The sequence below is a fragment of the Oryctolagus cuniculus genome, chromosome 2, assembly GCF_051225735.1.
Source record: "Oryctolagus cuniculus isolate XC-2025 breed Fujian yellow rabbit chromosome 2, ASM5122573v1, whole genome shotgun sequence".
NCBI classification, from domain to species: Eukaryota; Metazoa; Chordata; class Mammalia; order Lagomorpha; family Leporidae; genus Oryctolagus; species Oryctolagus cuniculus.
The window spans coordinates 152,446,188-152,462,029 of record NC_142868.1 but is presented as its reverse complement, the minus strand read 5'-3'; the positions used below and the strand labels follow the sequence as shown (position 1 = coordinate 152,462,029).

Genomic DNA, 15,842 nt, shown 5'->3' with positions numbered 1-15,842 from the left:
TTTATTGTATCATGGTGCTTTCCATTATGGGGGGGCGGGGAGCAAGAGGAAAGAAGAATTTTGTGGTATAATATAAAGACTACCAAAGCTGCTAAGCCCCGAATCCCGGATTCTTATCCCAGACTGCTCCATTCTCAATGGAGACAAAACCTATCAATAATTAAGCACTGTTAACTCTCTCTCTCATATCTTTTGTAGCATGATCTGAAATTATAGGACAGAGAAATACCTTTGTAAACTGACTCCTGAGTATTTAGCAACAATTCTCTACTGCTCTTCCTTCTTTATTTTGCTTCAGCAAGAACAATTAATTTTCAGGTCCTATATCATACAGTAACATACTTCCCCTCGACCTCCATGTTTTTGCATTGCTGCTCCCTTGGCCTGGTGTGCTCCCTCAAGCCAATTCCTAATGAAACTGTTAGTCTCAGATCAAGTCTCAACTTTAGATCTACTTTGCTTTTCCTAAGGTGTTTCTTCTCCTATAAACACTGTCATTTTAAGGTCCCTAACACATACCTCCAATGTAGAAATATTATATCTAAATGTTTATTTGTACTTATTGTTTTACATTACCTATTCTTTAAGAACAGGACCTACATGTTTTCATGTTAGTATTTCAGGTTCTTAGCATAATGCCTAGAATACAAGCACCTGAAAAACATGTTTACAAAATAATTTCTAAGTAATGGAAAACCAGCATGAGGTTTCCCTGCTATTGGATTTGGAAATGATAAAATCCTGAGCAGTACTTCAGAGTGTACAATATTTGGTACTTACATGTACTGTCTTTGTTCAACATGAAAAAGATCCTTGCTTTCCATATTCTGCTCCAGTAGTGTTCTGTTCTGTAGCATTAATGTCTGAATTTGATCCAGTAGATGTCGGTTTTCTTCTTCTAAATTTCCTTTAAGTTGGCTTAGCAACTGTTTAAATACAAATATTTAGTTTTTTTAAAAATTTACCTTTAACTTAAATCATCTGAAAAATATAAAATACTTCATAAATACTTAATTCTTTCACTACTTGTGCTATCAGTTTATTATACCACTTTCAGCATAGATTTCTGGGCCCTGCCATTCAAATTCAGTAAATCTAGAGTGGAGCCCAGAGATCTGTTTTAAAAGACAAAAACAAAAAAGGCAAACAAATAACATGTATCTCTCACTTCCTCTCCCCAAAAAAGTAAACATTTTGAAAATTCCCAAATCAGGATGAATACTATAAATAATCATTTATACCCAACAACTGTTAATATTGTACCATGTTTTATTTATCTATCTATATATTGTTAACAGAATAATATTATGTGTTAGTCACTGAAAAACTGAATGCATTTATTCTTTCCTGATTCTGCATGCTATTGCATTGTGACCTCTCATTCTCATCTTCTTTAAGAAGTGGAATCTGGGGATGGCACTGCACAGGGAGTTAAGCCTCCAATGCCAGCACATTGTATGAGTGCTGGTTTGAGTCTGGGCTGCTCCACTTCTGATCCAGCTCTCTGCTAATGTGTCTGGGAAAACAGCAAAAGATGGCTCAAGTATTTGGGCCCCTCCCACCCACGTGGGAGACCCAGAAGGAGTTCCAGGCTCTGGCTTTGGCCTGGTCCAGCCCTAGCTGTTTGCAGCCTTTTGGGGGATTGAACCAGCAGATGGAAGATACCTCTCTCTCTCTCACTCCCTCTTTCCAACAAAAAAAATAAATATTTCAAAAAAAAAAAAACACAAAAAACAAAAAGAAAGTAGGATCTGGGGTGAATGTGATTAAGATGCTCTCATTCCATATCAAGAGTGCCTGGGATTAGATACTTGACCAGTTCCTGACTCCAGCTTCCTGCTTAATGCACACCCTGGGCAGCAGTGGTGATGGGTGAAATAATTGGGTTCCTGACACCCATATCGGAGACCTAGGTTAAGTTCTTGTCCTTGGCTCAGCCTTGGTCATTGTGAGCATTTGGGGATTCAATCAGTGGATGGGAACTCTGAGTCTCTCAAATAAATTTTAAAAAGAAGTGAAATCTATTGACCCTCTTCTTGAAATTTAAAAAAAAAATGTGAAAGGCACAGTGACAGGGAGAGAGGGAGGGATCAGGAGAGGGGGAAATCTTTAATCTGCTGGTTCACTCCCCAAATGGCTCCAACAGCCAGGTCTGGGCCAGGCCAAAGCGAGGAGCCAGGAACTACCTCCTAATCACCCAAAGGGTAACAGAGGCCCAATTACTTGAACCATCTTCTGCTGCCTTCCCAGGTACATCAGCAGGAAATTGGATCGGAAATGAGTAGCCAAGACTTGAATTGGCACTCCAACATGGGATGCTGGCTTTGCAAGTGGTGGCTGAACCTACTATGCCAGAATGCTAGCCCCCTTCTTCTTGAATTTTGAATCCTCTGAACAAGAGAAAGTGGTAGAAGTGATGGTATAAAAATTCCAAGCCTAGGATTCAAGAGGCTTTGTGTGCTTCTTTTTAGTCTATTACAACCCCATTAGAAGATAAGAAACCACATGGGACAGAGACGATGTATCCAGTGGAAGAAACCATAGACCAGCCAGGCCCAAAATACCTGCAAGCTAACTATAAACTCAGAAGCAAAACTTTGGCTTAAACATCAGTGAGTGGATTAGCACATCTGCATATAAGTGAGACCCATGAGCAAAAAGAAATGTTTACTAGGCATTATCACTGTAGTTCTATGGTTGTTATATAGAATTATTTTGATAGACAACCAAAAAATATATAAAGCAGAGAGTATACATACAACTAAATGAATGATCACACAGTGAAGACATACGTTAAATCAGTACTAAGATCAAGACATAGAACATTAATTGCATTCCAGAAACATTCCTTGTGTTACCTTCCAGTCACCATCTCTTCTCTCCAAATTTAAGTACTATTCTGACCTCTAACCACAGATCATTTTTCCTACCTCCTTCAAATTATTTCTTTACATGACTTAGTTCCTAAGCCAAGGATTAATATTTGACCCAAGTTGTGACAGTCTGCCACAGATGGGTAGACAGATAGTTAGGGATGTCTTTAACCTTTCCTGAGCAGCCTTACAGATCACCAGTGACATGCGAGACCTGATCAAAATGCACCACGGCTGTCTCATTTCTTAGATTTCCTGGTCAAATTTCTGACTACTCCACTGGTTTGTTTTGCTAAAACCAACATTTCAACCACAGGTTATCTATCTGAGAGTTGAATTTTCACAACTCTCCTCAGCATGGAAGTTTTTTTGTGTTCTTTTCCACATCAAGTCAGTCAGTCTTAGTTGCAAGCTGCTGTTTTTTTTCCAGTTTGCCTTATGCCCTGTCAGAACTCTCAGTTACTGGAACCAGGAAGGAGGGGGAGAAGAATAGAAGTCACGAGATAATGCCTGAGATAACCACAGTTCCTCCACAAGCTGAGTAGTTTTTCTTTAGTAAATGCCTCTCAATTTGTTATATGCCTTCACATGAGTTCCAGAGTCCTAGAATGGTTTTTGACAATTTTATTGTTTCCTGGTAATCGATTTTATATGTCCTTCACTCTGCCATTCTGGAAGTACACGATTGTTAACCTTTTATAAATCACAGGTAAAATAATCGTTCTGTATTTTCTGAGCTTTGTTGGGTAACTGAATGTATGTACTTTCACATGAATTTTTCTTTCTATTGGTTTATTTCATGGCAGGTATAAACTTTATTAGACAAATACATCATTTTATAATTTCAAAGCATCTGGATATATAAGTTTTAAAACAATAGCAAAAAACTTTGAAATATATTATACAGGAAGTTCTGAATTACTTACAAATTTCAATTGCCCATGACAATACTTTTAGAAATACCATATAAATTTTACATTCCTTTGTCACTTTTAGTATGGTTACTTACTTTTTTAGGCATGCCTGGATGCCTAAAGGTAGGAAATGATGACTAAACTTATTAAAGCTCACCTCACACTGGTTATTCAACTTGGTGGATGTGATATCCAGCTGTTGGTATTGTTCCTTTAGCTTTGAAAATTCAGCTTCTAATCTTGTTTGCTCCAGTTTAGAATTATTAAGAAGACTTTTCAGGTTTTTATGATCAGTTTGCAAAACTTCAGTCTCTTTTAAAAGCTGACTATATGTATGATTTAACCTACAAGTAGAAGTCATGATAGAAACAGAGTTAAATTCTCATAGTAGCATCTATTGTAATTTGTACAATGTGAATGTCATGGGGGCTGCTGTTAAGAGTTCCCTTTGACTGCAAGCCTGCAACAGTTGAGGGAACCAGGGCTGGCGCAGTGGCTCAATAGGCTAATCCTCCACCTTGCGGCACCAGCATACCAGGTTCTAGTCCCGGTCGGGGCGCCAGATTCTGTCCTGGTTGCCCCTCTTCCAGGCCAGCTCTCTGCTATGGCCTGGGAGTGCAGTGGAGGATGGCCCAAGTGCTTGGGCCCTGCACCCCATGGGAGACCAGGAGAAGCACCTGGCTCCTGCCTTCGGATCAGCGCGATGTGCCAGCCACAGTGCACTGGCCGCAGCGGCCATTGGAGGGTGAACCAACGGCAAAGGAAGACCTTTCTCTCTGTCTCTCTCTCTCTATCCACTCTGCCTGTCAAAAAAAAAAAAAAAAAAAAAAAAAAAACAAAAACCAGTTCCTGGTATAATAGAATAGTAGAAATAAAGATATAAACAATCAGGTTTAATTATATTCTGTCCCTAAGAAGGTAAATGTCATAAAGATACAGCAAAGTCTGTATATAATTTGACTTTAAAAACTTAGTTGAATAAAACGAGAAAGAATGAAAAGGAAAAAGAGAACTAAGATTTATTTATTTGAAAGAACTAAGATTTATTTATTTGAAAGACAGAGTTAGAGAGAGGCAGAGGCAGAGAGAGGGTTCTTCCATCTGCTGGTTCACTCCCTAGATGGCCACACAGGGTACACAGGCCACACATGGCCACTCCCACAATGGCCAGAGCAGGGCCGAACTGAAGCCAGGAGTCAGGAGCTTCTTCCAGGTCTCCTGTGTGGTTGCAGAGGCCCAAGGACTTGGGCCATCTTCTACTATTTTCCCAGGCCATTAGCAGAGAGCTGCACTGGCAGAGGAGCAGCCAAGACTAGAACCAGAACCCATATGGGATGCTGGCACTGCAGGCAGAGGATTAACCTTCTGTGCAACAGAACCAGACCCAAAAACTAAGTTTTTATCTCAGTGACTCCATAAGTAGCCGCATGATTTTGCTGAATAATTTGCTTACTGCTATGGGGTCTTCCAAAATTTTTTTCCTCTTTTTTTTTTTACTAGAAAAGGAATCGTAACAGTCTATTCTGTTTTTCACAATAGAGACACTGGTTAAGATACTTGTATCCCACATCACAGCGCCTGTGATCAAGCCTGGTTCCAGCTCCTGATTGTAGCTTCCTGGTAATGGAGACCTTAGGAGGTAGCAGTGATGAGCTCAAATAGTTGGGTTTCTACACCCAAAAGGGAGACTAGGATTGAGCTGCTAGTGCCCAGCTTTGATGCCAGCTGGGGATTGTTTTGGAAATGAGGAGTGAACCAGAAGATGGGAGCTTTTTCTTTCTCAATTAAAAAGGATACTATATACTTCTGATATAAAGAATAATATAAAACTAAAATATAAAAATATTCATTTATTACCTATCATTTTCACCACAAAGTTTTCTGTATTCTGCAGCTACTGTTTCATGATTTTTGTTTTCAAGTAGCATTTTTTCCTGTTCTACTTTGAGCACTTTTTCCAAATCTTCCAACTGTCCTTTCTGCTTTAATAGCTGGTTGTAACTGGAAAAAAAAAAAAGGTTAGGTATTTGGCTTATAGTTTTTCCACAAAAGAAAATACTTCAGAAAGGAATGAAACAAGAAATTTATTAGTAAGTATCACATAAAACACATGTAAATTTATATAAATTTCCTACATAAATTATTTCTAGGATGTGGCTTATATACAAAATTTATTATAATGCCAGAGAAAACTGTTTTCAAATTAACATAACAAAATATAATAAATTACCGGTCTTCAAGGTCTTTATGTTCCACCTCCAGATTTTTATGAGCAGACTTAAGAGTTCCATGTTTAGAGATGAGCGATTCATACTCTAACGCTTGCCGTTCATGAAGAAGTTCCAGCTTTTCATGATCTTTGATCAGAGAATCATAGAGAGATTTGAGGTCTTCTCGCTCTTTGATTACAGATTCATTTTCATTTTCTAAAGAAGACTGCTGGATTAGGAGTTGTGCATTCTGATTCATAAGTGAAGTACTTTGGGAATTGAGGGTAGAATTTTCAACCTATAAGAAAGTATACTGTTACTAGATATAAGAAAAATAGTTCATATTGCTCTTGTTTAAAAATTAAAATTACAATTTTAATTTAAAGAAACTCTAATTGGTATACAGATACATATAGTATATATACTCCTATATCCTTTGGGTTGAATGTATTTCAAAGAAAGCTTATTAGCAACCACTGATTAGCAACCATTTGTATTCAACATATTAAAAAGTACAGAATTTGAAATGCTAGGTTATCACTTCTATAACTTGAGAGCTCACAGAACTGAAAAACTACTTTAGAAAATTTCTTGAGAGTCCAAGTCAAACTTATCACTTGGAAAAGAATAATTGAAAGAAAACTTTTAGATTCTGATAGGGAACTTCTTTTGGTTCTTTAAGAGATTTCAGAGTTGCACTTTCTCCAACTTGACTTTTTTATTTCAAAAGATTGTGGCAGTGTTATGTGAAAGATGGATCCTCTGAGCTAAGAGCAAGTCTAAAGACGAGTCCCATGTTGTATTATTCTCTAATAGCTAAATGATAAGAAAGCTGTAAAAATGAAATAAGGAATTACATGCTGCAACTGTACCATAAAGCAAATATTTGTGGCTGATTATCAACTGTTGAAAGGATACAAAGACTTTAAATATAAATTATCTTTATGCATTTATATTTATCGAGAGGATTATTTAATTAATATTTTGAGGCTCTGATATAATAATAGCTAATTTTTGGTAGGTTGGAATGGCCCAAAAATATTTTATGTCTTCAACTAATTACTAAATGCACACACTAATAAACACTGTTTCCAAGTGTAACATTACTTATTTCAATAGCATAATTCAAGAGTTTGGCTGCATATCCACAAAATATCACATTACAACCTGAAGCTTGGCATTCTGTGTTTGCAGAGTGGTATTCTGTTCTTGTAATGACACTGTCTGCCTCTGAAGTGCAAGAATCTGAGCCTGCAAATTATTGTTCTGTGTCTCAAGTTGCTTCAGTTGAGTTTTCAATGCTTGCTTCTCTGCTTGTAGTGTAGCATTCTTAAAAATAAAAAAATACATGTATTAAAGGTAAAAGCAACATTAAATGATATTCTAACAGATATTCATACTGGAATTTTAGACAACCAATATTTATTACCACTATAATCCACCCTCCCAAACCACACCCAACAATCTTAAAAGAGAAAAAAAAATTACAACATTCTATCTATCCTAAATTTTAAACAGAAATTTAATCAGGTGCCAGTGTTGTGGTGTAGTGGAATAAGCTGCCACCTGCAGCATCGGCATCCAATATGGACATTGGTTCAAGTTCCAGTTGCTCCATTTCCAATACAGCCCCCTGCTAATATGCCTAGGAAAGCAGCAGAAGACAGCTCAAGTCCTTGAGCCCCTTCACCTGTGGGAGAACTGGAAGAAGCACCTGGCTCCTGGCTTCATCCTGGCCCAGCCTTGGCCACTGTAGCCATTTGAGGAGTGAACCAGAGGATGGCAGATCTCTCTCTGTCTCTCCCTCTCTGTAACTCTACATTTCAAATAAATCTTTAAAAAAGTTATAAAAAAGAAATGTAATCTAAGAAAAAAAATAATACTAAATCCTAAAATACTGCTGCAACTGTCCTGTCTGCTTTGTAATATCCTGAAAATATTCCATTCTAAAGATAAGTATTTTAACAAAGAAACTAGAATGAGGCTGTCAGTTGTATGGTTTTAATACCATCAAAAGTAATAAATGTTCAGCTAAGAGGGTATAACTTTCCTAATTTACCTAAAGGCAAATGTATATAGAAGTGAGTGGCAGTCCCAGGGGTAGTGGCAAAACAAAGCATTTTCCAAACACAAATACTTGGAAGAGAAACAGTTTTACAGAAACAATCTTAACCATCTGTTTAAAAAATTTAGTCCATAACAAACCTAACAGATGGTACATATTTTCTTCAGTTACTTTTTTTCCCAGGATAAAACACTCATTAAAACTTTATAACTATAGGACTTCTGGAGCATCTCCAAATGAAATGTACCATTTCAATTTTTCCAGTATATATAGCCATATTTCAATTTTACAAACAGGTGAATTATTATACAAATCACAGATCATTCTATTTAGTGATATATATTAAAATGCTTGTCATGGGTATTATATATTCTGGATTACTTCTAAATAAAAATTCATGAAGTAGGCATTGTGGCACAGCTGGCAAAGCTGCTGCTTATGGCACTGGCATTCCATATAGGCATCAGTTCATATCCTGGCTGCTCCATTTCCAATCCAGCTCCCTCCTAATGGCCTGGGAAAGCAGTGGATGTTGACCCAATTACCTAGGCCTGTGCCACCCACATGGGAAACCCAGAAGAAGCTTCTGGCTCCTGAATGGTTCAGCCACAGCCATTGAGGCCATCTGGAAAGTGAACCAGCAGATGGAAGATATATCTCTCTGTCTCTCCTTCTCTCTCTGAACTCTTTCAAAATAAATCTTTTTTAAAAATTCATTAAAAAATTAGCATCAAAAACTATCCACAATGGTGGGCATCTGGTGCAGTGGTTAAGACCCTGTCTGAGATGCTTACATCCCTTATCAGGGTGCTAAGTTCAAGTTCTGGCTCTTCTCCTGATTCTAGCCTCTTACTAACATACATCCTAGGAGGCAGCAAGTGATGGTTCAAATATCTGGGTCCCTGCCACCAACATGGGGGATCTGAATTGAATTCTGGGTTGCTGGCTTCAGCCCAGTCCTGGTTATTGTGGGAATATAGGGAGTGAACCAGTGGATAGAAGCTCTCTCTTCTATCTTTGTCTTTCAAATATAATGAAAATAAATAAAAATTTTAAAAGGGCATCAACAAAAAAATCCACCAGATAGCCGGCGCCGTGGCTCAATAGGTTAATCCTCCACCTTGCGGCGCCGGCACACCGGGTTCTAGTCCCGGTTGGGGCGCCGGATTCTGTCCCGGTTGCTCCTCTTCCAGGCCAGCTCTCTGCTATGGCCAGGGAGTGCAGTGGAGGATGGCCCAGGTGCTTGGGCCCTGCACCCCATGGGAGACCAGGAAAAAGCACCTGGATCCTGGCTCCTGCCATCGGATCAGCGCGGTGCGCCGGCCGTGGTGGCCATTGGAGGGTGAACCAACGGCAAAGGAAGACCTTTCTCTCTCTGTCTCTCTCTCACTGTCCACTCTGCCTCTCAAAAAAAAAAAAAAAAAAAAAAAATCCACCAGATAACAGAAATAACATTTTAAGGGGCCGGTGCCTTGGCGCACTGGGTTAATCCTCTGTCTGTGGCACTGGCATCCCATTTGGGCACCAGTTCGAATCTCGGCTGCTCCTCTTCCAATCCAGCTCTCTGCTGTAGCCTGGGAAAGCAGCAGAATATGGCCCAAGTCCTTGGGGCCCTGCACCCACACGGAAGACCAGGCAGAGGCACCCGGCTCCTGGCCTCGGATTGGTGCAGCTCCAGCCATTGCGGCCATTTGGGGAGTGAACCAACGGACGGAAGACCTTTCTCTCTGTCTCTCCCTTCCACTGTCCGTAACTCTACCTCTCAAATAAAATCTTAAAAGAAAAAGAAATAACATTTTAATATGCAAAAGGCCTATATGCAAAAGGTTAACACTGATTATCACAACAGATCGGTTTTATATTAGAAGACAAAGATAACATTCACTTTTAAGCTATATATACATGTGGGCACATCATGATTTGATTCACATATTAAAATCAGAGCTGTTTAAGATGGGTTGTAGTACTGTTCTCTTGTATTCCTTTGTTCAAATAAGAGGGTAAAATATTTACATTGGAATAATATTAAATACTGACACATTTATAAATGCCATCTTGACACCAGGAGGTTGAACCACTTTTCAATTATATATGTGAAATACTATTATAGTTTAGCACTTCAATTTGGGTTTCCTATAGTCTATATTGAATAGGAGAAATAGCTGACAGTAGAAAGGATATCTCAAGAGCAGGAAAAAAAATATACAATGAAAAAGTATTTTATCAGCAAATACAATACTGGCAAATATACAATCATTACCAGTCGTACCTCCAAGATAGAGATGACAATATTTTCTGATGGATTTATTTGAGGGTAAATACAAAAATTATTAGTTCTTCAGTCACTTGCTATTAAACAATTCAGTGAAGAAAGTATAAAATGGACAAAACTACAAAATCAGATTAGACAAATTTTCTAACTTTCTAACAATCCTTTATTTCTAAAAATCTTTATTCCTACTAAAAATTTAAAACTACTTACATTTCTTTCTACTTCAATTAACCTGTCTTTAACTTTGAGAAGTTCCCTGGTTGTTTCCTGACTTTCTCGCTCCCATTTATTATCTTCACCGGATAATGGAGGAGAGCTCTGTACCATCTGCTCCTCATCTTGTCTCTGTTTTAGAGCTTCATAATTTTTTTTCACCTAAAATTTAATGAGAAAAAAAATCATTAAAGTAATATTTCTCACAATTATTCTGCATTGATCTGGTGAGTATGAGACACTGAAAAAATATAAGTAATTATGTATGATGATCATGATTATAATTACAATTTATGCTTTTAAAAATGTAAATGTAAATCCTTTCCTCCTAGAAATGTAAATAAACTTTCCTATGTGCCATGCTTCTATACTATATTTAGTAATTTTAAATCCTACTTTCTGTGATGAAAAATTATTCTGAAGAACAGATGAACTGGACACAGATATGTTGCTAAATACTAAGAACTCTTTTTAGAACTTATCTATAATGAATTTAGAAATTTCACAAACTCCTATGTAAAAAACAAATAAAGACCTGGCATGTCAATAATTAGTTTTAAGAAGATACCTAAACTTAAGGTGATAACTATATATGTGTTCCCTCTTAAGAAAAATGTGCTGCCTAGAATGAACTGTAGTGATAAAAATACTGCTTGATCCATACACAAATACTGTAATTTACCTTATAAGGAGTGAGCAATCCAAGGATATATCTTTTTTCTCCCAAAAGTATTTTATATAAGGAATACAAACTTCATGCATTTCATAAGTACAACTTTAAGAATATAGTGATTCTTCCCACCACACCCACCCTCCCAACCACTCTCAATCCCCTCCTCCTCCCTCTCCCATTCCCAGTCTCACTCTTCACAAAGATCCATTTTCAATTAACTTTATACACAGAAGATCAACTCTATACTAAGTAAAGAGCTCAACAATTTACATGAAAGACAAAACAAAAAAACCTCAACAGTCAAGACAAGGGCTGTTCAATGTCATCTCATCTCAAAGTTAATTTCACTTTTTAAAAACTTAATTAACTTTGAAGAAACACCCAAGAATGATACATCTTTTGCAAGCACTTAGACATAACTCTAATTTATGAGACATAAAAATATCCTCCACTTAGTACATTAAAATAGAGTCCATGAGAACAAGTTTTATCATTAATTAAGGAAGCACCTAAGAAAATAAGCAATGGAGTTGGACATTTAGACATAACTAAAACCTATGAGACATAAGAATACCCTCCACTTAATACACTATAACAAAATAAATCTTTGAGAACAAGTTTTACAGTTAGCTCTCATAATACAACTCTTTGAGGACAGAGGTCCTGCATGGGAAGTTAGTGCACAGTTATTCTTGTTGTTAATTTTTTTTTTTTTTTTCACAATTTGACAGGTAGAGTTATAGACAGTAAGTGAGAGAGACAGAGAGAAAGGTCTTCCTTTCGTTGGTTTACTCCCCAAATGGCCATTATGGCCGGTGCTGTGCTGATCCGAAGCCAGGAGCCAGCTGCCTCTTCCTGGTCTCCCATGTGGGTGCAGGGGCCCAAGCACCTGGGCCATCCTCCACTGCCCTCCCAGGCCACAGCAGAGAGCTGGACTGGAAGAGGAGCAACCAGGACTAGAACCCAGCGCCCATATGAGATGCTGGTGCCGCAGGTGGAGGATGAACCAAGTGAGCCATGGCACCGGCCCCCTTGTTGTTAATTTAACAATTAACACTCTTATGTATGACATCAGTGATCACCCGCGCTCTTGACATGAGCTGTCCAGGCTATGGAAGTCTTTTGAATTCACAGACTGTCAGTATTTAGACAAGGACATAAGCAAAGTGGAAGTTCTCTCCCCACTTCAGAGAAAAATACCTTCTTCTTTGATGACCACTTGTATCCAGTGGGGTCTCACCAAGAGAGGTGCTTCATGTAGGACATCTTTTGCAACAGTATCTTGGCTTTCCATGCCTGAAATGCTCTTGGGGGCTTTTCAGCCAGACCAGAATGTCTTAAGGGCTGATCCTACTTACAGCAGTTGTCATTCTATAAGTCTGCACTCCATGAGTCTGTCCCATGTTGGAGCATTCACTCCTTTTTAATTCTATTATTACCAGACACTTAATCCTATTTACATGATCAACTTAACACTTAATCCTATTTATATGATCACTTTAATATTTAATCAAGGATATATCTTCTACAAGATTTTTTAGTGTTGAAATGGCTCTCATAACATAGGTTGCAATTATACCAAAAAATCCTGGATAATATAAATTATTGCTTGCGACTACTGTATTGACAACATGTTCACCTCACATGACCAAAAATGCCAAATTCAACTTAATAAATCTCTTTAAACTTATTGTTATCATTTTTATCCTGAATCACTTGTTTATCTTGTTTATCACACTCTAAAGTTTATATTAAGACAAAGATAAAAATGTTTGAAATAGTCTGTATCTAGTAAAAAACTTATGAAAGCCTATAACTTGGTAATAAACTAATATTGCTACCATTGAGGTACAAAAAAATGAGATAAAACTAAAGGAAAAATATGCCAAAATGGACCTAATGTAAGCTTGGGAAGAGATTTAACAGGTGTTCTGGGGTCCTCATTTTCCAGGTTTTTTTATTTTTATTTTTTACTATTAATACCCTAACAATAGATGAGTGATATCATTTTCAGTCTCTTGTTTCACACTAATTTCAACAATATTTTTTAAAAATAGATTTAGAAAAGATCTAGAGTCATGTCTTTATTAAGAAGGGGAGTTAAGGGGTAGGCATTTGGTGCAGTGGTTAACTAACACATTGCTTGGTACACCCAAATCACATCCCATTATTAGAGTGTCTGGGTTTGAGTCTCGGCTCGGTTTTTTTTTTTTTTTTTTTAAAGATTTTTTTTTATTTATTTGAAAGGCAGTTACAAGAAACAGAGAGAGAGGGAGAGACAGCGAGAGCTGGGTCTTGAACTGGTGCCCTTTTGGGATGCTGGCACTGTAGGCTTTACCTGCTACACCACAGCATCGGCCCCGGCTCCACTTCTTATACTAACTTCCTGCTAATATGCACACGAGGAGGCAGTGGTGGCATAAGTACAATCATGCAGGGGACCTGGACAGAGTTCCTTGGCACCTACCTTTGGCCTAACCCACCCTCAGATGTTACAGCCACTTGGGGAGTGAACCAATGGATGGAAGATCTCTATGCTTGTGTTTCAATAAATAAAAATAAATACAACTTTATAAGAAAAATATTTTCCATGAAATTTTTGAAGAACCCCTGTACACTCTCCCCTATTCCCTGCCCCAGCAAAGACTGTGACAAATAGCAATGATGGTAACAGCAGATGGTGAACAAAATCTTTTCCGTTTCTGCATGATAAATTCATCTTTGGTCAATTGTTTCTCTATCAATCTGATTTTTTTTTTTTTTAAAGAGAGTGCTGTATTTACAATGCAACAAACAATGTTTTTAGGAAAAAATGATCCCTGGTTGGTAAACTGTATTTGGACTAGGAGAACTATAAATACCCAAGAGAAAGTCATATATCTGAACTTCGTTTGAGTGTAGCCAACTCGTAACTGGTATTTGCTTTACATGGAGTTCTTAAATCTATGTCTTTGGAGTTGCTACACATGACTGCTGTGGAGCAAGAGATCTCAAAGCCAGGACAGTTATCTCACACACATCAAAGTGAATCTCACCTTGCACTTGAACAGCCATTTAGTGGGAAGAGGGATACCTGACAATGCCCTGCTATTTACTTGCATTTCTTGAAGTGTTCTAAATATAATGGTTCTAATGTGGTCTGCAGTAATCTTGTCAATACGAGTGTTTAGCTGACATAAAGCCCACTCTTAGTGGCACTGGAGAGATGATAAAAAGGAGAATAAATCATTCCTAACCCTATAGAATGGGCAAGTTCTTTATGTTTCAATTTACTCACTTAGGGAAAACAGTTCTGTTGTGCTTATTTCACTAATTCCAAATATCCCAAGAAGCAGATGTACAGAACACCTCAAATCCATGAGGTCACTTGCTTTCCTTTACTTGGTATCCTCACATTCATACATTTATATCTCTAACAAAATTTTAACTTGGATTCTCAACAGGAAATTGTCTGTATTACACTCAAGAGTTTTATCAATGAAGTAAGCCTGTCAAACCCCCCTCTCATCTCTATAATTCTGATATGTCCTAACTACATAAAGGACATTACACACATAAGATTGAATAAATTATAGCTTATCTAAATGACAAAGATCTGTTTCATACTCAGAATTATAGAAAAGGAAGACATAGAATATTAATAAAATGATATTTGCATTTTATTTTCTTCTTTACACTTCTCTGTCCGTATTTATAAAATAAATGTCAATTAAATTCTAACCAAGAAAATCACTTACTGTTTTAAGTTCTTGGCGCAACTGCTGGTTATAATTTGTGGATTCTTCTAATCGAGCTTCTAAAGCAGCAATTTTTTCTTCTTTTATTTCAAGGGACTTCTTAAGAGTGGATTCTAATTTTGATTCCAAAAGTTTGTACCTACTGTTCAAGAATAAAGGTAGTATAGTTCATCATTAAAATTATTTTTAAAGAAAATTATGACCACAGATACTAATGCTATAACTGAGTCTTACAAAAGTCTTTACTTTTTTCCTTTATTTACTCAAGAGACAGATTGGCAGAGAAACAGACAGACACACACACATAGCAAGAGAGAGCTTTCATCTACTGTTTCATTCCCTAAATTCCTTCAAAAGCCACAACTTGGCCTGGGCCAAGCAAGGGGCTAAGAACTCAACCCAGGTCATCCATGTGAGTGTCAGCAATGGTGTTGGGCCATCACCTGCTGTTTTCCAGGGTCTGCACTGGTGTGAAGCTAGAATCCAAAGCTGGAGCCAGGTATTGAACCCAGGCACTCATATATGGAACAAATTTTAACTGCTAGGCAATTGTACACCCCAAAAGTCTTTTATATATATTTATATTTAATATATATATTATTTATATATATTGTATACATATATATATATATAAATTTGTTTCTGGATTAAATTATCCATCTCTAACTGATCCACTTCTCCTTTAAAACTCTTTCTGGTCGTGAAGCAACAAAAATAAGAATGAGCAGAGCTCTAAACCACAGCCTATGTGTCAAACGGCAACAATTAATGTTCAAAAAAACAATTTGGAAGATCTAAATCCTAATATATTCCTTTTAGTTTTGGAAGACTAGAATTTATAGTCTTATAGAAGTAGATGGACTGTTTAAAGACATTTATTTATTT

At 37.3% G+C, this 15,842-nt stretch overlaps 1 protein-coding gene and 1 long non-coding RNA gene across 16 annotated transcripts in view; one reads left to right on the top strand and one right to left on the bottom strand.

Moving 5' to 3' along the window:
* CCDC88A (coiled-coil and HOOK domain protein 88A) overlaps positions 1–15,842 on the bottom strand; it is a 144,503-nt gene that overhangs the window by 21,453 nt on the left and 107,208 nt on the right. For all 14 annotated transcript variants that reach the window (XM_089326406.1, XM_089326407.1, XM_089326408.1 and 11 more), the window contains 7 exons: positions 14,958–15,099; positions 10,545–10,709; positions 7,165–7,326; positions 6,018–6,295; positions 5,645–5,788; positions 3,945–4,131; positions 781–926 (listed from right to left, as the gene is read on the bottom strand). In XM_089326406.1, coding sequence (XP_089182532.1) covers positions 781–926; positions 3,945–4,131; positions 5,645–5,788; positions 6,018–6,295; positions 7,165–7,326; positions 10,545–10,709; positions 14,958–15,099 — 1,224 coding nt within the window. The remainder of the gene's footprint in view (positions 1–780; positions 927–3,944; positions 4,132–5,644; positions 5,789–6,017; positions 6,296–7,164; positions 7,327–10,544; positions 10,710–14,957; positions 15,100–15,842) is intronic.
* LOC138848616 (uncharacterized) overlaps positions 1–15,842 on the top strand; it is a 29,383-nt gene that overhangs the window by 2,704 nt on the left and 10,837 nt on the right. The window lies entirely within an intron of this gene.